The 22171-nt window shown below is 44.8% G+C and overlaps 1 protein-coding gene across 1 annotated transcript in view; it reads left to right on the plus strand.

Annotated features, from left to right (window-relative positions):
- LOC105093284 (IQ domain-containing protein H) overlaps positions 1-22171 on the plus strand; it is a 121140-nt gene that overhangs the window by 86906 nt on the left and 12063 nt on the right. Inside the window, exon 12 of the mRNA XM_064486353.1 lies at positions 12870-13040. Coding sequence (XP_064342423.1) covers positions 12870-13040 — 171 coding nt within the window. The remainder of the gene's footprint in view (positions 1-12869; positions 13041-22171) is intronic.

The raw sequence follows: 22171 nt of genomic DNA on the forward strand, positions 1-22171 counted from the left end.
CCTTCCTAATCCTCACACCCTGAGAAATGAGTATTATTCCTAATTTACAAATGAGGAAACTGAGGCTAAAGTGACATGTTCAAAGTCACACAAGGACTAAGTGGCAGATCTAGGGTTCAAACTATGATTCAGCTGCCTGCTGAGCCCATGGTCCTTCTCTCACAGTAAATATTCCCCCTGGTACTGCACTGAATTGATGGTGACTTCCTTTGTAAGCCTCTCCCTCCTCCTCAGCCACCATCGCCAAAGAAGATGTATGTTTCTCTTGTATCTCCTCAATATGCTTGTTGAATTGAGTCGAACAGCTTAAAGCCAGAAAACACATCTCCTATTTTTTTTTAATATATTCCATCCTTGTGCTCAGCACATAAGGTAATCATTAAATGTTAATGACTAAGCGCAATGGAACAAAATCAGTGTTGTGGTAGCCATTTTTAAGCTTTAAGAGTTTAAATGAGCAAGCCTGTACACAGCACCACAGCTGGGAGCGCCATATTGCCATTAAGCCAGAAGGTGGATTCACGGGATGGGAACATTGAAAACAGACACCACAAGAACGGTTAAGTCAGTTTTCCAAACCACTTTCTACAAGTAGCTACTGCTTTTCCCTCCATAATAATTTCACAATAATTAGCCTGCTAGGTGAGAAATCCCAGGCGAAAACCTGAGTATCAGGGGAGTTTAAAACAACCACTGAGTGTCACGCTAAGGTTGGAGGTGACGTGGGCAATAGGAAAAGTCATTCCCAGCTTGCTGGTCAGAAATGTAAGAGAATCGCCAGCCAGAATTCTATTAGGGGTTTTGCCTTTCAGGATAAATGCCTTTTTTCTTGTCATTACGTTGATGAAACCCAATCTCACATTCCAACACATATGGATACCAAAATGTGTGTCTGGTGAGGAACAGTGTCTGATGCTATCAATTTTTGCTTCCTTTTGCTTTCTTTGCTCCTAGCACAAAATCCTACTTTTTTGCCAAAATCTTACTTTGTAGCTTTTTAACTTAATTAAATATATAGACAATTACTGACACCATCTGTCTTCATAGAAAAAGAACAAGAAGTGACACAAAAGACTGGGACTCTGAAGGGAATAGTTAGCAAACAAAATCTTCCAGCTCCACGACAGTAATATTTATTTTTAGGAGCCCTTATGTTATTTTAGATCACTTAATGCTTTTTAGAAATAATGAATTTGAGCTATACTTAAAATGTGGTGGCTTTGGTATGATTTTAAAAATATATCAAGTAATCCATTGCTTTTTCAGTAAAACAAAAACTTAAACACGCCGTTGAACATCTGTTACTAGTACAGTCTTACACAGCACTTAAAGTCCTTTAAAATCCCTGAAAACCTTTATAAAGTTACATGAATCTTTTGCATAAATAGAACTGTTTTAACAATACATATATTCCTTTAAACATATATTTTGCTTTCTTAAGCATAAGAGTCATTGTGTTGCCTGTCAGTCCAAGCCCCGATAAATAAATAAATGAGATGTCTTCACATCTTGAGGGAAGTCAGTCTTCCCCAGTTATGGCACATTCCTAGCCCGCTCTAAAGTACCTACTTCGTTATGTCTGTTTTTTTAAGACCTTATCCAATGTCTTCATAAATGTCTTAATATGTAAACAATATCAAGCCAACCCACTGAAACTTGACCAGGCTAAGTCAGGAACCAATACAAAACAGAAGTCAGAATAAAATAACAGAATTCATCTCCCATGGGAGAACACTGTCAGGAGATACAAAGGAAATGCAGAGAGAAGAGTCAGTCACACATGGGTCCAGGAAGAATGTGGAATTGGCGGTACCACCACGGAGAACTGGGTTCTTCTGCAGCTCTTTCTTGAACCGGGAGGAACAGGTTTTGAACCCCGTGTGGCAGCAACTAAGAGCCCTACCCTCCGCAAGGAGAAGTGTGGACAAGAGGACATCTCTAAAGAGGCTCAATATAGAAAAAGACACTTTTAAGAGAAATAACTACATTTTAAAGACTGATGGTATGCCAAAAAAACATGAGATTTGGGGGGAAAATACCAACGTAAGTATTTTGTATTTTTTATTCACTTGTGGATGAATAAAGTGACTTCATAATGATTTTCTACAAATTGCCTTGAAGATTATATAAAACGCTTACCAAATACGAGCAGAGCTAAAACTAAGAATGCACACTCATCTGCCATGACTTAACAAGCCCTCTTGGTGCATTCTCCTGAGACTGAGCTGTATATTAAGAAACAGTGTGTTGAATTTTTGAAGAGATGGGGAGAAGGAGGGAGGAAAAGAGGAAGGAAGAAAGGAAACACTTTCTTTAATGCGTCTCTTTCATTTGCTAGAAATTGAACTTAGGGGCAAATGGTATCAGAGGGATGGGTCTGTTAAAGCAGCGTCTGGGGTGATGCTCAGAGGAGCAGAGGCTAACACAGTGGCAGAGTCCTGCTGGCAGGCCAGACTGAAGACTGCTTACTCAGGTGTGTGTGTGTGTAGCAACTTTATGGAGAAATCACATACATAAAACTCACTCTTTCAAAGCATACAGTTCAGTGGCTTTTAGTCTACTCACAGAGTTACATAGCCATCACATTATCTAATTTTAGACAATTTCCTTTACTCTAAAAAGAAAATGCACCCATTCGAAATCACTCCCCATGGCGGGGAGGGATAAATTAGGAGTTTGGGGTTTGCAGATGCTAACTACTATATATAAAATAGATAAACAACAAGGTCCTACTCTATAGCACAGGGAACTATATTCAGTATCCTGTAACAATCTGTAATGAAAAAGAATATATATGTGTGTGACTGAATCACTATGCTGTACACCAGAAATGAACACAACATTGTAGACTAACTATACTTCAGTTTTAAAAAAAGAAAAGAAATCATTCCCCATATCGTCTCGCCCTTTGCCACTGAAAACCATTTTCTGTCTCTTAGGCTTTCTCTATTCTTGACATTTCTTATAAATGGAATCATATAGTAGGTGGTCTTTTGTGACTGGCTTCTTTCACTTAACAGAGTATTTTCAAGTTTCATCTATGTTTAAGCATATATCAGTGCTTCGTTCCTTTTAATGGCTGAATAATATTCCATTGTATGGATGTACCACTCTTTTTATCCATTCATCATTTGTTGGACATTTGGATTGCTTCCACTCTTTGACCATTATGAATCACGTTGCTTTGAACATTCATGTACAAGTCTTTGTGTCAACACATTTTCTTTTCTCTTGGTTGTACACCTAGGAGTAGAACTGATGGGTCATACGGTGACTCTGTGTTAACTTTTGAAGAACTGCCAAACCTTTTTAAAGTGGCTGCACCATTTTACAATCTCACAATGAATGAGGGTTCCAATATCTCCCTGTCTTTGCCCACACTAGTTATTGTCTTTTATATGTCAGCCATCCTTGTGGGTTTGAAGTGGTATTGCTCCTGTCTGTGTTTTAAAAGGAAGATTTATTTCCTTGTATTATTTAATGGAATCACTCAATAAAGATTTATTGCACACCCATGTCAGGAGTGCGGTGCTGGGTATTATGCAGGATTCAGATATGAATGAGAGGTCTGCTATTGGTTTAATTCTCCTCTCTAGGAATTTCCCAAATGTAAGCAAACTTGCCTTGGACTTGACATCAAAAGCTCTGAGCTCTGGTCTCTTCCCTTCTTGGAGCCTCGTGCTGGAGTTTGAGGAAGCTGCACAAGATCACTTCAAAGGCCACAGCCAGTGTTTCTTGCCCACAGAGTCTGCAACCAAGGTTGTTCCTTATAAGAAATTCTGGTTTACTGGAGCTGTCAAGGAAAATGGGAGGGAAAGACGAACTCTGCCAACTGGACTGACGGGGCCAGTGCTGCATCCCCACCTCACTTTGCAAGACCGCCTTCCATGTCCTCAAGGACCGGGCACAGGAATGTCCCCAATGGGAGCTCCAGAACAAGAGCATTCTGCTTTGAAAGTCCACACAAGAGCCTTCTGGAGGTCATTTGTAGTAACTTTAAAGGAGCACTTCTCAGCCAAGCAAATCATTCACCAACCCTGACACTTATAGTGTGAAAATTAAGAAGAAGAACTGTCTACTGCATGGAATTATTATACTGAATTAGCATGGGAGAAGCATATATAGTTAGTAGTCCTAGAAACCCATAATGGTGTATAAAAATTGGGTTTTCATGTTTATTATAGCTTAGTGCGTAATGTCAAAATAAGAAAATGGCCTTCCAAAAATTCATAATACGAAAGTGAGGAAATACTTAAAAGGAAAAAAGGAATGAGTAGGTAATTCTGTATCTTAAGAATACAAATAACATCGGTTAGGCCATCAATCTCAAAAGTAAGAAAGAGAAAATCATAAATTTATAGAGGTAGTGGAAGAAGTTTGGAGAAGGAAGTAGGGAAGGCAAGAGTACGTTAAAATTTTTGTGAATTTTTTTTCAAAAGTGGAAAACATAAATAAAGCTGGTGCAGGTTTAAATTTCAATTTTCCATTTTGGCTCCCCAAATTAATTCTGAATGTAGTTCCTACACCTCCCTGAAAGTCACAGAGAGGCTTCTGGCACTACATAGAAATTGGACTATGAACGCTGGCAATTAGGTGTCGTGGAAAGAGCTGGGGCAGGAGTCAGGAAACGTGATTCCAGCATCTCCCCTCATTGCGGGATGTAAGCCAGTCAGCTCACCTCTCGGAGCCCTCGGCCATGCAGTGAGGAGGTGGGAATGATGAACGTCATTTTCGGTCTGCCATTTGGGCTGTTGAAGGCCTCTCTCTGTCCTGAGTATTTTTAGTTTCTGAGATTCCATCACCTTATATCAGATCAAGTGTATTAAATGCACTCTCGTGGAATGTGACACAGACATAACTGAGTTAAAGAGTTGTGTTGCATTTAACTGACAGGTCAATTTTGTTCATATTTTTATAATGTTGCTGTTTAATAGTTTTCCTTTCATAATTGGGGGCCAGTAACATTTGTTTTTTCAGAATCCAAATATTTTAAAGGCCTTTGAAATTCAAGGAGGCCCCAGCATGGTGGACACCTGGGCCCCAAGTGCTAAGTAGCAGGCAGGTGCAGATGGTTTTCTCCTGCCTTTGGCCCCATGAACTCCAAAGTTCCGATACAAGGTAGGATCCAGGGTGGGCAGTAGAGAGAATGGATGCTCTGGGTGCTCAGAGACAGCCTGGTGGAGCTGTTATTTAAATCATGCCCAGAAGGATACATGGGGTTCATAGGGACAGAGGGGAAGGCCTCCAAGATGAATACTAGGAGCTTCAATTGTTGAGCAGGGCCCAGGGCGACTGCCACATTCAGAAGCGACTGCAGCTCCTCACCTCTGAGACACTGGGCCATCCCAGAAGCCGCCACTAGGTGGCAACATGCCAAGAGGCTGCAGTCCCCTCCGCCTGTCTATTGATTTTTTTTTTTACATAATACAAACAATTCTTACCAATATCATAATCGCGTTAATATTTTCCTAAGGGAGAATTCTTGCAGTGCAGTGTACCACCTTCTTTAAAATTAAGTGTCAGGTGTGTTGTTTACCATAATGGAGAGTTTGAAGCTGTCTGGCAATTCAAATGATCAAAATGGGAAGAGATCTCGTTTAGTAGCTGCTTGAGGAAGTATGTTCTCTCTATGAGAGCCAGGATCCTGGAGCCTGTTTTTAAACAGCATCTGAGAAGAGTTAAAAGCGCACCCCCATCTCTGAGAAGCCGGCTAGAATACCGCAGCCAAGAGCCAAGCGAGTTCTGCCTGCGCCAGACTCTGCTCCTGGCAGTCACACGGGGAACAAGTCAGAGTCCAGACAGATTTGTGTGTGCCAGGCCCCACAAGAGCAGTCTCACACAGCATCTCATGTAGCCACTGGATCCTCACAACAGCCCCCAGGGACAGACACCATCGGACCTGCTAATAGACAAGGAAACCGAGGCCCAGAGAGGGGAAGGAAGTTAAGATCACACAGACAGTAAACGGCGAGGCCAACACCCCCTCCCAGTGAGGCCCTGGGTCTCTGGTCCAGTGCTCTTTCCATCCAGTGAAGACATTTGCCTCTCTCAGGGCACAGGCCCCTCTAGTCCCTGTTGCCCTCAAGCGGCTGTCAGTTCTTCTCCCTACCAAGCTGCCCCTTCCCTTCTCAACCTTGTTTCATCTGGGCCTAAACCTGTGAGAAGCATGTCTCCTAGGGAGGGCCTCATGCCCTACAGAACTCGCCTCTCCTCAACCAAGGACAGCCTCGAGCCTGAGGCCCCAAAGTGACATCAGAGTAAAAAGTGCCTCCCACAGGGACTGATTCTGCTTTACCCCCATGACGCAGCCAAGCACATCCTCCTGATTTCACAGCTGAGAAAGGAGAAAAGGTGCCTGGGATCTCATCCCATCCTCCGGAACACCATTCAGCAAAGGCATCTCACACTTAACACACCCAAACCTGAAATATTAATTCACCCTCTAAACTCTTCCTCTAGCAGTGAGCCCCACGCAGTACACGGTAACTCATCCTTCCTTTGTTTCAGGGCAGGAGTCTTGGAGACATCCTCAACTCCTCTGTTTCTCTCACACCTTGCATCCAACCCATCAATAAGCCCTTTAGGCTCTAGCTTTGAAGTGTATCTGTAATATGACTGTTTCCCTCCCCCTCTACTATCACCCCGCTGGGCCGCCCACCATCATCTCTCACCTGGACCTCCGCAGCAGCCTCCTCCCTGTTTCCATCCTTGTCTCCTCACGGTCTCTTCTCCCCACCACAATCTGAGTAACCCTTTCAAAATATGTTGGATCATGTCCCTCCTTGGCTCAACACCCTCCAGTGGATTCCTGGCCTCCACAGTTGTAAGAAGGAAATCAGCCCTTGGCCCTGTTTTTAGCCCAAGCAATAAGGACAGAGGGAACTGTGGTCACCCAGGGCTGTATCGCCCAACAAGCAGACAGCTGGGCAGATGGCCTCGCCTCCACAGCTCAGCCGTAGCTGTGGGGCCCTGGGTCTGACTGAGGGTTTGGTCTTGCTCTAGAAAGAACCAAATGATCCAATGGTGGATAAAGACATGAATGTGAGCAGGATGCACACGTCCCTCAGCTAAGACGAGCTGCTGAGGGGGGTGGGCTGTGCGCTGCACTCTGTTCTAAAGGCCTGAAGCCACCTCTGTGGTGGGTGAATTCTCACTGCTGCATCTCTCGGTAGCCTTAGAGGATCTGCCTTTAAAACAAAATTCTACACAAGCAACAACATGGATGGACCCGGAAGGTAAACTTAGTGAAATAAGTCAGACAGAGAAAGACGAATACTGTTATCACTTATATGTGGAATCTAAAAAATAAAACGAATGAATATAACAAAAAAGAAACAGACTCGCAGATACAGAGAACAAACTAGTGGTTACCAGCGGGGAGAGCGAAGGTAGGGGGGCAAGACAGCGGTAAGGGATTAAGAGGTACAAACCATTATATATAAAGTAAATGTTTCAAGAATATACTGTACAGCACAGGGGATATAGCCAACATTTTATAATAACTTTCAATGGAGTATAATATATAAAAATATTGAACCACTATGCTGTACACCTGAAACTAACATAATACTGTAAATCAACTACACTTCAATTAAAAAATTGAACAACCTACTGATGATTTTTCCAAATGTATTATCAGAATGAAATGTTCTAAATAAAAACTTTCAAATCCTCCCCCCAAAATACTCTGCGCAAGCTTAGGAATTCCCAGTTAGCGTCACAGATGCATCTGGAGGCAACTGAGCGAAGGGCCACCAGGACTGTTATCCTCAGTGACTGGTCGAGGAAAGTGTGGTCCTGGGAGGTGCCTTGCTGAGAGTCACAAACGCTTGTCTTAAACCCTGGTGCGGAGAGTAGGGCCTTTAGAGAGTGACTGATCCCGTCTGGGGGCCTTGGGGCCTTCTCCTCACAAGCAAAGAAGGAGAAGAAGAAAAGAAAACCTCGAGATGGGTCTGCAAAACATCCATGGGCTCTTAAAGCTTTGAAATTCTATGATTCTTCAACGAATGTTATTTGATCTATAAATCAGTCTCTCAGTCCTATACCCACCCCAGTGCCCATAATAGAAGGTTGATAAGACCAAACTCCTTGCCACTTTATTTGCACATGGATCTAGTCACAGAACGTAGGGCCGGAGCACATCTGCCCACATCTACATGCTCCACCAGCCATCCATCCTGCCTGTCACACGAAGGAGGCAGAAGCAGCGGGGGTGAGCAGGCAGCCTCCATCTGCCTGGAACACCCAAGGCGAAAAGGGCTCAATACTGGGACCCTCTCCCCCACACCTCCCCACACAGAAGCCTGTTATCACCATTCCATCCCCAAGCTTACAGCCTAAGCAGGACCCAGAACCTTGGGACAGAACGGTTCTGGGCAAGCTTGCCTCTGCCTGACCCTGTCTTCCGTTCTCATGTGCTTGTTTAAAAGCGACGAGGTTACTGCAGTTTCTTGGTTTCCCTTCTGCCCTGTGCTCTGCCCACCCTGCCCCAGGGAGTGGAGAGCTGGGGCCTCTGCCACACCTCTCCCCAGCCTACCCCACCCCTGCTGGCCCTGCCCCTGGCTGATGCTGCAATGCACTTTTTTTGCAAGCCATCTAACAGAAGTAGAATGTAAACCACAAATGTTAAGTTACGTGTGTAATTTTTAATTTTCTAGCAGCCTCATTTAAAAATGGAACCAAAAACTAGATGAAAATAATTTTAATACATAATGTTTTATTTAACTTAACCAAAATGGTATCATTTCAACATGTAATCTGTATAAAATGTTATTAATAAGATATTTCAGTCTTTTACTTCTTCATCCTTCAAAAGATGGTGTAGCTCGTCTCAATTTGAACCAGCCACATTTCAAGTGTTCAGTAGGTACGTGAGGCTAGTAGCTACCACACTGGTGCAGCTCTGGAATATATATGAAAGCCTGTCTATAATTTTGCTTACCTCAAATCTGCGAGTATTAACAATAGACTGCTAACATTTTGTCATGTTCTCATCTAGTCTTTTCTACATATACTATCATTTTTACAAAGCTGAAGTCATATTGCCTGTATGACTTTACATCCCTCTCTTGCTGTTTTGTGTATCTTCCTACATCATCAAAAGTCAGTCACAATCATTATCTTTAATGACAGTATTACAGACTATCCCATCACTTGGATATGTCATAATCTTCTTAACCAATGCCCAAATGCTGGACAGCTGCAATTCTTCTATTTTACAAGTAATGCTCAGATGACTATTTTTGTGTTGCCTGGGCTGCTTAAGGCCTTGATGTAAATCTCTCTAGTTTTCTAGCCATTTTTAGCAAAATGGATTGTGAATGTCATTTATCAGTCAAACAACTATCAACAGGTGCTTTATGGCTGGGAGCTAAGACACCTTGGCTTCTTGTCCCACACCTTCGATACCTGGCTCTGAAACCCAGGGCAAAGCACTTTGCTTCTCACGCTAGAATTGCTCCATTTATGAAATCAACTGATTGTTTCGGGTGATTTTTAAGGGTCTTTCCAGTGCTAACCCTTGGTTATGTTTCCCCCTCACCCTCACATCTAACCAATTAACCTGTTAGCAAGTCATTGCAAGTCCTACAAGTCGTGTCAAAGCCACGTCCGTATCCACTTCTCTCCATCCCCAGGCGTAGTGCCTTTGCACAGTGTCTCTGTACGTCATTGCTCCTCTAAATTGTGGTGGGAGTAGCCAGCGCAGAGAGAGATTGGGTTCTGAAGGTAACAGCGAAATCGAAAATCAAGACTAGGGTTAAATGTGCTAGGTGTGAAAGCCTGGGGCTGGCACAGAGGAGATGCTCATTGAATATTTGCTGCATTTGGATCTGAAACCAGCTTCAGGAGACCCACTTAGATCCCGTCCCTGTAGCGCTGTGAAGGAGTTCACAGTGAACCATCAGAGGTGCTATGTGCCCTGCTGGCAGCCGAGCCCGCCCAGACACCGGGCGCTGTGAGAAGACAAAGACTGAGCAGCCTCCCCTAAAGGGCTGGCAGTCTAGAGGGGGAAACAGGAACCCCTGTCCGCAAAACAAGCATGCCTCAGGCGGTGTCTTCGATGGAAAAACCAGATGGAGAACACAACAATTATCTGAGCAATTCAGGCAAGCCTGCTGTTGAGGAAAAGGCTTGAAGAAATCTGTTCTATTTCCCTTGTAAACCAAGGAGTTAGGGCAGGCTGGGGTAGCAAAAAGACTCTGGCTCTACAAAAAGACCAGATTTCTGGCCTGTGCTCTGTGTTCCTGGGCAAACCGTGGGGCTACTTTTCCATCTCAGTATCCTCATCGGGCAAAAGGAGATAGAATAATACCAACCTTGTTCAAACCTAACCACCTACTGGATTGAGTCGTGAGGCTGAACACGACAATGGCGACTGGGGAGAACAGCTATTAAACGGGGCAATCTAATAGCTACGCAGGCAACTGAAAATGTGTCTCCTGAGGATCTGCTGCTCTTAAAGGAAATGTTTAGCAATCATAAATAACACCTGTATAGAACTTTACCATAGGTAAGGCAATTTTATGTGCATTTATTCTATTTTGTTTTCAAAACCACTTGTGGTAGCTGTTATCATTTGTGCCTTTTACATCGAAGAATACTGAGACTGAGCGAGCTTAAATATCCATTTCACAATTGCACAGATTCAGGCTCTCTGACTCCTCGGTTCTCGTTCCCCTACTCTGGGCTGCCTTCCCACTAAAATCCTCATCACCGAACATTAATACTATTAACATAATATTAATAATGTTTGTTATATGCATTTCCCTGTGATCGAGGAGGCTGAAACATCAAAAATAGAAGCTCGGGGGGGGGGGGGAGTGCCCACCATGTAAGAACAGCAAGTTCACGTTTTTGTATTAAGGAGAAGTGGCTGTCCCCATCTGATCTGCATTTTATGCCATACAGCAGGAAATATTTAAGTTGACAAATAGGATATTTACAACTGCAACAGATACTTGGCAGTTAGTTTTTAACAATTGTTGCAAATGTGATTTATTTGCTATTACAAAAGGACATTACTGTGCGAATATGACTCCTGAAATTAGCTTCAGTTTAGCAAGGGGCCCTGACAGCCTGACCTCTTAATATCCTTATAATGACGCCATTTACATTCAATGCTTACTCAAGTCACTCACTGCTAGATTTGTTTGAGAGGAGTCCACTCTAGGGCAGATGTATTTTGTATTTTAACAGACCCAGCTAGTGTGTGGGGCACACGTAGGCCTTCTAAGAGGAGAAACTGCTTAATCAAATCTTCACGAAAATGTGTTCGTTTCCAACTTCCTACAGTGAAAATGCATTACTGCTAATTACCGCATACTCCAGAAACACAATACTTCGTGTTTTCTCCACAAGACATTTCCGTGGCATGGATTAAGTTCAACAAAAACATGTTTTGATCCTCTGCAACTTTAGCTTTTAGTTTGACTGGGAAACTTGTCCAGGGTGAGGATTGGCTGGTCCAGGATCAGTGCCGTCTCCTCCTTCAGGGAAAGGGCAGAGGGTGGACTTGGAGCCAGGCAGAACTGGATTCAAATCCCAGCGCCACCACTTCCTAGCTGTGCGGACTTGGGTACCTCTTTGAACCTCTGTGTCTTTATCAGCGACACACAGCTGTTATTTTTAGGCTATTATACAGATGTGAGATGTATGTGAAGCTCCTGGCACACTGTAGGTACTTGCTACATGGGAACCAGTCATGTTTGCGTTGCTCCTCAAAGCTCAGATGTTCCCTTCTCCACGATGTAGCCCTGACTTCACTAGACAAACTCAGACTATCCATTCCTTCTGCTTTGTACTACTTCGTTCCCTCCCTTTATTGTATCAAGTATTCATCGCGTCATAATTAATCGAATATGATTGCATCCGCCTTCCCTTCCTTGATGGCAGGATCTGTGTCTCTTTACATTTTACACTTGTGTAACTAGCACAATAATATGCCTTGAGCACTGAACTGAGGAGGATTCTGGGGGTGCTTCTGGATTCAGTGTAGGGGTGAGGGTGACAAGAGGAATTAAGGGTGGCCTGCCACAGGAGAGGGGAGAGGTTGAACGTGACCGGCTTTCACCATCGGCAGTTTAGCCCATAGCGGGTGCTCAGTAAGTATCCGTCCGAGGAGGAAATGGACATTAGTCAGTGATCTAGTCACTTACTGCTTACATGCATCTATTTTTCAAAGCATTTTAATTCTCACTGCATCATAGTATTCTTCTAATAAGGCTGTGATTCAGCTAGGGTGGGTGCCATCAGCTTTCCCCGGGTGAGTATCTGTGACATCATAGGGGGGGTGAAGTGACTTTCCTGGACTCTTAAAGTAAAACAGTAGACACAGTGGTAGAGCTAAGGCTCATAAGCCAACCCTAAAAATCCCTTAAGAATCATATTCCCAGATAGGAATTCCCAGAGAGGCCAGCATTGCTTTTTCTGAAACCAGGGAAAACTGCCCTTTTCTCATATTTACTCACTCTTTCCCCTCTCCTGTGTTCCACTTTGACTCTCCATCCTCTGAGGTTTTGTCTAGCCTCATTTCTCAGTGGAACACACTGCATTAACCACTGTAGAAATGCAACCCACAGGCAGAAAAATCAAAGTCCACGTGAATCTTTCGGAACTGGGCCTCTCCAGCAGATTATCTTGGCCACGTTTGTCCCATTGTGTAACTCCCCTCGAGGACTTTCAATCTTCTGATGAGGCTCCATCCTTCAGTTACATGAAGGAGAAACGGAAGCAAAAACATCTATTCTGTTAAGTCACATGTTCGCCGGTGTAGCTGGGCCCCGGGGTGGTCTGGGCTGGGCGGGGCGGGAGGGGCTTTCTCTCCCAGCGGCTCATCTCACCCTCATGTCTACGGCTCCTGTGTTACTCAGGTGTGGGCAACGGGCCTCAACCTCTCATACAGTGACCAGCTGGCCCTGACGCAGCTCGCCTTGTACCTGACCAACGGCCACCTGGATTGCAGCTTGAGCACCCTGCAGGTGCCCTCCTTTGTTCCCAAGAGAGAGCGGAGAGTGAGCCACCTGAACGCCCAGGCAATGCCGGTAAGCAGCTGGTGCTCCCTCAGTCTCCTCAGCGTCAGCAACACGCAGCCGCCACGTGCTGAGCTCTGCCTGTGGGTCCAGAAAGCAGAAAGGAACCTCAGGCTAGTCACTCAGCTGCCCAAGATGGGCTTCTGGGATATGCATGCTATGGGTCACCGGAGAGGGGAGAGGGCAACCAGAAAGGGGAAGCCCAGGGTTTTCCAGGGGTGGGTGCTTGGGTGCTGCCCTCCATCCTCTTCTCAGCCTGCTTCCCTGAGAAAGTACTTCTACACCCAGCGCTTCAGTTACCGGCAGCTTATGACCAAACCCGTGTTTTTCTACCCCCATCTCTTTTTTGAGCTTTAGAGTCCTAGATCTAATATTCAGCAGAACTTCTCAGAGTCCTCAGGGTCAAACTATCCAAAACTGCACCTGCCCTCTCTCCTCCCCGTACTTCCTCTTGGTGGATCAGGCCAGAGGCTGAGACACCCTACATCCCCACATCCCGGCCGCAACCAGCTCATGTTGATGCCAGCTGCTAACATGCCTCAACTCTGACCCCTCCTCTCCTTTCCACAAAGATACTGCCTTCGCTTTGGCCTTCATGGTCTTACGGTAGGATGATAATAGCTTCTCACTAAGATCCCCTGCCTCCTGTCAAGGTGGTCAAGGCAAAGAATCTGAGTATGTTGCTCCTCTGCTTATGATTTTGAAATGACTCCTGTCATCTTCAGGAAAATGCTAACTCCCAGCTTGGTTAATGAGGCGCCCCCGATCCGCCTCTTCCCATGGCCCCAGTTCCCCATCTCATCACTAGCCCATCTCTAGGGCGGCTGGAGGCAGCAGTCCTGGGGCTGGTTGAGGTTTACCAACCCCAGGACCCTGGGTAACAAAGGGTAAATCTCCATGGGGACGGTGAGCTAGGTTGGTCCTGGGGAAGGAGGGCAGAGGTCAAGAGGACCAGATGGCCCTTCGTGTAGGTGGGATATGAGAGTGGATTGGGGCTCAGGCCACAGCTGCTCTGACAGTGCCAGAGGGTTTCTTCTGCTTCTCCCATAGCAGGGGGCTTCATGCCCTTTTTGCAAATGAAGCACTACTTGAGATCCAAGTATGTCATGCAGATAAAAGAAGGAATGCCGGTGGTTAAAAGCCCCCCTACACCAGCACCCTAGAGACATGTTTTCAGAGCAGTAACTCCTGCCTCTCTGTTGAGCATCTTCGGGTCCAAGAGATGCTTCTGGATTTAAAGAACCCTGTTTGACTCTGCCCAGGGTCCCCACAAGTCACTTTCCCTGGCAGGAACTCAGTGTACACTTCGAAGAGCAGCCTGGAGAGGGTGCCAGATGGCTTGAGGGTTCAGGTGGCAGCCCCCTCCTCCTTCCCAATCCCCTTGTCCTGTGAAGTACTCTTCCTCGTGGGAATCCCTTAGATCTCTTTGCTTATTGAGGAGAGAAGCTGAGTTAAACTGGAGAGGAGACATAGATCTCTTTTAATTAGGCCCCAGGACCTTGCTAGAAATCTCCCAGGTTCAATCTCACCTGTGGCCTCTGTCCTCACCAAAGGGACATACAGGACCCTAAATTCAGTGCCAGAGGGAGGGAAGGCAGTAAAACTCAACACCTTCTGGCTTAGCAAATCTAAATAACTCCATCCATTTCCAAAAGGAAGCTGGAAGCTGAGTTTGTATTCAACACAAGACTTTCAAAGGCAATTTGCTGCATTTAAGCACATTGTTTCAGAAGGCTGTAAGCAGAAGTTGTACTTTGAGTTAGATACACTCTCCCATTTTTCCCATCTTGCCTATAGGCTTCAATCTTAGCTACAGGCAACATACAGGGATTTTCCTGTGACCAAGAGTCTGAAACACTTATAGGAATTGCCCGCACACAAGAGGAAGCGTTATGATCTCCAGTAATTCAAACGTCTCTGCAATCACTGAAGAAAAGCTATGCAGGTTTTCTGATGTAGGGATAAACTGAAAGTGCTTTGGGTTTTAGAAAGAAAAGCAGACGTTCTCACCCTGGTGCCACTGTGTGTGTGTGGACACGAACTCCTATGCATATGTGCACTTGTGATGGGCGAGTCTGAAAAGAAGCATGAACACACGCACACATGGTACAATTTACAGCCAAACTGAAGCTTCCTGAACAAGTGTGAATGGACTGTGATGCCGTCAGGTTTACAGTCAGTCAGTTGACAGCCCCCTTTGAAGACAAGAAAAAGGAAACACACAGATAAAACCACAGTGATAATGAGGGCGTCTTCGGAACAAACGCCTATATAAGGTTTCCAGTTTGGGCCTATTCATTTAAATTATACGCTGTGCAGGGGAAAAGCAAAAACTTTTCTGAACTCTTAAGAAAAGTTTTTGTCCCCTTATCAGAAACAGGTGGCAAACAACTGTCATTTAGACCTGTTAGACCAGGTGCATGGGCTTCTGATCCAGTGTCCTCCACCAATAACCACTTGAAGGTGGAAACACGATCGGATGAGTCCCAGACGTGCATGTGTTAGAAATAAAAAGGAGTCACCTAATGGCTTTTAAACTTTTAATTAACATTCTGTCAGAATGGGCATAAATTGTTACCCTTTTCTACCTGTTTTTACTCATCCTCTCTCCTGGTGGACCCTCTGCACCACAGCTGGTGAGTGGCCAAGAGGGACCATCTCTGCAAACATCTTCAAACAACCCAAGTCATATATAAGCATTTTAACAGCACATGATCAGTAATGAATGATTAAGTAAAACCTTTTGTGTTAAATTATGATGTTAATAATGATTCTGTCTCCTGTAATTTATTATGAATTCTCAAATGCTTTGGGTTTGATTTTGATAGAATGCAACAACAGCGGAGTTTATGTGATGACTTTATTTTTAGAACGCCTTCTTTGAAGGCACACATTTCCCCGCTACTGCTGCTACTGTAATTATGTACAAAACCAATCACTCATTAGAGTTAGGATACATTATCTTCTAGACAGATGAGGCTAAATAAGCAACACATTAATAATTCAGAGAGCAGTTCATTATGCATGTGGATGCCTGCTTCGTAACTGAAATAAGAACCCCATCAGCCTCTGCCAATCCTTAAACAATAGTTCTGTGTTATTGCAACCACATTCAAGTTTACGCTTGTTAAACTGCTACTTGGATTATTTTCTCAAACATTCATTTATTTGTGGTCCCTTACTGCCGGCAACAGATTTTGGAAGCTCCTTTTTTAAGTTAATGATTTGAGCAATGGGTGTTATTAATTCTCAGAATATTATAAACATGATTAATTTTCAGGCAGAGATTTATTACATAAGGATTTCAGCTATGTCAACTGAAATGCATCACTGTCAAAACAAGTATCATGGCGAAAATAGAATTTGCTCCACACTTCAAGTGCTGGTGCTCAGAACTAAATCAATTTAAATTGTGGCTGAAGCAAAATTATATTCTCCAGTGAAAAGGAGTATTTCAAGCTTCCTTTATTTGGCTTGAAGCATTCTTGTTAGATTGTGATTTAGAAAGGTAGTTTAATAAAACTAGACTTCTACCAATAATATTTTGCTTTCTATTTTTTTTCCCCTTGTTTTACTAGAAAAGGCTAACCTCTGAAAGTCCCACACATTCCAAATGTGGCCAGTGGGAATCTGGAGAGAATTTGAAAAAACAAAAACAAACAAACAAAAAAACACTGCTCTGGAAGCCAGGGGTCATGAATTCTCTCTCTGGCCTCAGTTTCCTCACTTGTAAAATAGGGGAGGCCTAAATGACCCCCAGGTCCTCTTGAGGGGTTTGATTTTACGGGGCCTGTGGAATAAGCCTCTGTCTCAAGCCTGGCCCAGGCAGCCTTGGGACCAGTGGGCTGCTTGGGGTGGGGAATATGTCCCGCAAGGGGACACAGGAAGGGCCTGTCCCTCGGTACCACAGCCTTTCATGGGAAGCTCTTGTTCTTGCAGAATCTTTTACAAAGTAGTAACACTGTTGTGACGGGTCACGTCCTAAGTCCTCATCAGCCATCACCTTAATTATCCCTTAATAGTTTCAGCCAGAATCAACTAGAAGTAAGTTTACCTACTTTGTCAGGCACTCTACTAAGCGCAGAGGATATAAGGATGAGTGGCAAGGAGCTCCGAGGTTTCCAAAGGACACAGATAGGCCAGCAGATAACTGTAATGCATATAATAACATGACAACATCCAAAATGTATCACGCCTCTACTCCAACCAGGTATTTCATCGAAGTTCTTTACATGGTTCTGTATATGCCTCAACATATTAGGCAGGTGCTGTTATTGCACTTCTTTTTAGTTAAGAAGACTGAGGTTAAAAAATGTTAAGCAGCTTGTAGAAGGTCACTCAACAAGCAAGTGTGTAAGCCAGGATTTGAGCCCAGGCCTGTCAGACTTTGAAGCCTATGTGTCTGACCATTGTGCTATCTAACTCGCCTCGTGTTGGCTGAGAATCAGTGATCCAGCCCCAGAGCAGAGCTTCAGCACACCCCTGGAGAAGCCTCTGGTTAAGGCCATGGAGAAAGCTCTTCTTCCGGAGGCAGCATCATCTCCGTGTGATGAGATTATTTGCAGGCACACTGCCATCATCCACTGGCTCCTAATCTGCTCTGAGCCGGGCCGGAACTCGGTGAGCACTGAATGGACCAGATGGTCACGGAGGAGTCTTCTGATGCTATAAAATCCATTTCAGTTATGATTTCCTTGGCAAACCTAAATGGACTTTACAGCATCAGAAGAAAGTCAATTACACAAGTCGGCCTTTTAAAAATGATGTTTCCTATTTGTATGATTACTTTATGCTTTAAATAGACATGCGCTTATTTGATCCCTGTGACAGCTCCAAGAAATAGATACGACAGGGGTTATCATGCCCATTTTACAGGTTGGGAAAGTAAGGCTACTCAAAGTCGGGTGAGCTGCCCAAGGCCATAAAGTTAAGTAAGTAGCAAAACCCAGGTCTTCTGATTCAAGTCCCTTTCTGGTGAAAAGATTTATTGGTCAGTTGATCAGTTTTTGTTTTCAAATAATTTATCTTATTTGTGAAATTATTTAGTTTAACAAATGCTTGACAGAAGCTAGCTTGTTTTTGAGTGTTTACTCTGTGCCAGACACTGTTCCAAGGTCTTTATGAACTCACCCAATCCTCAAGACAATACATCCGCTGTGCTACGAGTCTGGATAAAAGACAACCCTAGGTCATCGACAGTTTTTTCCCATAGAAACTGCAGTTAGTTGTTTTTTTTTTTTAAAAAGCAGATGTATCGTGTATGTTCATCTTTATTACCATTATTATAACACATTCATTAAACGTTTAGTACAAGCCAAGAAGTTGGGCAAGCACCAGGGATACAAAGATGTTTGATAAAGTCCCTTTCCTTGAGGAGTTGAAAGTATAAATAGCACATACACCAGGAAAAACCACAGTCTCAATTAAGTGCCATTTGAGTGACAGCCCCTTAATCTGCTGCTGGAGCTTTTAGGAGAAACTACTGTGGACTGGCAGGGACAGAGGATGCTTTATTGAGGCCTGGCCTTAAGGACTAAGGCAGTCACAAGTGGTAGGGAAAGGCAGACCTCGCCCAGCAGGAAGGACAGAGGCCGAAGAGAGCCCATGGTCCGTTAGGAGGTGGTGATGAACCAGCCGGGCTGAAGCAGAGAATCCGGGAAGGGAAGTAGGAGGAGTGCTTGGAGCAGCCCACTGAGCAAGCTTTGGGGAGTCTGCCAGCTAAGCCAGGTGCCTGCATTTCACCTTGAAGGCAAGGAAGAGACTCAAGGGTTCTGAGCATTGACCAACCCGGGTTTGGGAAACACTCAATCTGGTGGTGATGCTCAGAGTCCCTGGTACCAATGCGGAAGGAACAGCCTGGAAGGTTACATTTAGTGTAGGTCCAAATGCTCCAGGCTTCGCAGATGTGTCCAAAGACACAGCAGCAGCAGTAGCAGACACCGCGTACTGGGTGCCAGGTGCTGTGCTAGGTGCTCACTTGATCAGCAGCGGTCAGGGAAGTTGAGTGGCATATTCAAGATCACACACGCAGTACGTGGCCCTTCCGGCTTTGAGCTTTAGCCATTCCGACTCTACAGAACCCTCCACTACAGACTGTTGCTCACACCCCCACCACCCTGGTAGAGGGGAGAAGCGGCTTTCTAGGCCATAATGGTCTGGGCTGAGACAGTGATGGTCCTGCAAAAGAAGACACTGCTTGGAGACTTATACCAAATATCCTAGCTTTTCTTTCAGATTCTTTATGAATCACAAGCCCAGGTCTGGGAGGAGGGGGAACTTCAGCCTGTCTCCGTGGAGAGGAAGAAACCTCAGGACAGCCCGTCCTTACTTGCTGTCCAGTAATACTGGGCAGTGAGCTCTTCTGCCTTGCTTTGGAGCCAAAAGACACAGCACTGAGCAGGACCTAAGAGATGCCTGCCTGCCTCTCTCCCTTGCTGACTGGGGCCTGATCTTAGGTTTGCTGGTTTATATACTATGGCAGCATAAGACAAGTTTAGAAGACAAAAATAACCTTGGAATTATCTTGTGAATTCATGGTAATTACCATGCAATTACATGCTCAGTAACCACAATGGAATTTCAGAGTATTTACAGTTCACTTCCATACACAAAAGCCCAGGCTTCTGGGCCTCCGTTGTGAAAGCGGGAGCATGGCACAGCCTGGCATGGTGGGGCCAGCAGGCCTGGTGATCACGCTCCTCCAGAAGGACTAAATACCTGAGCCAGAACCTCTCTTAGCCAATTCTTGTTCCCCACCAGTAATCCCTGCCAGATCCACCGGAACTACACTGTCCTCCAAAAGATGTCTTCTAGCGGCAAGGCCTGGGATGTCCTGAGCTGTCATTCTCTAGGGATGGTGTGACTGTCCTCTGAGCTTTGTGAATCAATCTCTGCTTCTACCTCAAAGCACTCAGTGACTGCAAGTCCCCTGAATTACATCCTTTGAAGAGTCTCTTAAGTCAGAGAGAAGTGCAGTCCACTTACTCTGTTTCATGGATCCATTCTTTCTTGCAGTCAGTAAGCACTGAATGCTAGCATCATGCCCAGCCTGGGGACTCAGAAACCAAACCATGCCTGCCCTCAGAGAATTCCCAGTCATGTAAGGGAGGCAGCCAGGGGAACAATTCATGATCGGTCAGGGTGACAGCAAGGTAGAGTTGTGAGGCATAGAGGCTCAAACAGATTTTCTTTTGTAAAAATAAAATTCCCGGTGGTTACAAGTGGGACAAGGCCAATGGAAGTGCACAACTTGACGCACTATCCTGTGGGAGCCTAACCATTTTGTCGATGTGGACCCTGCTTATGTGCGGGAAGAATGGGCTTAATTAATAGTACCGATAGACAACGTGACCATCAGATACAGTACTTCCTGTAAATGTTGAAGGAAAAGACACAATATGTGGAGGACAAGTCAGAAAAGGTGAACATGAAATCAGTGTGTGTGCGTGTGTGTGTGTGTGTGAGATGCAGGTGGGGAAAGGATGTTCATTCTCCACTGGGCACTCACTCAGCCATCCCCAGCTCCCCTGCCTTAATTCAGAGACAGAGAGAGAGCCTGGGGTTTCACAAAAGATAATGCCAGGTTGTCAGGATCCTTGCAGCCAGCTGTGAGCCAACAGCAGCTCCTTTCCTTTCTCCTATTTCAAGTCACTGCATGAGATCAGGCACCTGGTTTCCCAGCACTTAAGGATTCCCAAAGTTCAAAATCTGGGCCAGGCATCTCCATTTTCTATGCCCTAAGGTTGGCCATGACTCTATGTACAGTTCTCCAAACTTCCATTTATCCAAGGATAAATGTAGCTAACTGTCAAAGGCGAACATCTCACAGAAGACATTCCACAAAACTACCAGGATCCAACACTTCCTTTTGCACATATTAAATTTTAAATATTTTAGGAGACATTATAATTGAGATGCTTTGGGCCTACTGTAACCAGTCTCTTTGGGATAGCTCCCACTGATAGGCGAGGAAGACAAAGAATAGCGACTTCCCAAAGAAAGAAAGTGGCTGGAACCAAAATTCTAACATCGGTTCCCTCAGGGAGGTGGAGTACGTGCAGTGATTCACCGCCAAAGAGCACAGTATGGAAAGGGCGAGAGGATCTTTAGAGCAGAAAAACCTGGCAAACCTCCCTTAGCCAGGCGACCAAGGCTGGCATCATCAGTGATGAGTCATGTTGACACATGTGCCCTTGATACAAAGTGATTAAAGTGGCAGTTTACCTGCGCAGCCCTCCTCTCCCAAACCACAACCCCCATCTAATCACACGAAACACATCAGACAAACCCAAACTGACAGGCAGTCTACAAAACACTTGATCAGTACCTGTCAAAACTGTCAAGATCATCAGAAACAAGGTGAGACTGAGAAACTATCACAGCCTAGAAGAACCTAAGGAGACATGACAACTAAATACCATGTGGTGTCCTGGAGGGGATCTTGGAACAGAAAACGTGAATTAGGGAAAAACTGATGAAATTCAAACAAAGTATGGACTTAATTGTAATGTGCGATGTGGCTCCTGAGCTGTGACAAATGTGCCACATCTGTGCGAGAGTTAACAGTAGGGGAACTGGGTATATAGGAACTCTCTGTATTATCTTTGCAACTTTTCCGTTAATCCACAATTCTAAAATTTAAAGTTTATTTAAATATTTTGTAAAGATTCTGACATTCAGCTGTGATCTTTTCCAGTCGCTGGCAACCAGTCGCTATGCAGTGATGACCACCCAGCTGAAGCACAGCAATCTCTCGCTGGTTTTCCACTATGTTTTTCTCCAGATGTGTAAGGCCCATGGCATCGGCTACAACATCGAGGTATGGAGGGTGACAGTTGGCCAGAGCTGGAGCAAACGCAGGCCTGAGGGTCATCTAGGCAGCTAATAATCTGGTGCCCCTCCAAGCAGATGTTCTTTAAAGACTGGCTGGACCCGTATTTAGAGGAAGTCTGATGAGTGCTGCCTGGGGAAGGGCAAAAAGGCCACTGCACAAGAGGCAGAAGAACTCGGTCCTGGGAGGTTGAGCTCTGTCCCCGAACTTGTACACCCACCTGTAGCTCACCAGACTTAGGAGTAATTCGGGGGACCATCTCTTCATCTTGAAGCATGTCCTGAGCTTTCTGACCCCACCCAAAGCTGCTCAC

The sequence above is a fragment of the Camelus dromedarius genome, chromosome 5 (assembly GCF_036321535.1).
Source record: "Camelus dromedarius isolate mCamDro1 chromosome 5, mCamDro1.pat, whole genome shotgun sequence".
NCBI classification, from domain to species: domain Eukaryota; kingdom Metazoa; phylum Chordata; class Mammalia; order Artiodactyla; family Camelidae; genus Camelus; species Camelus dromedarius.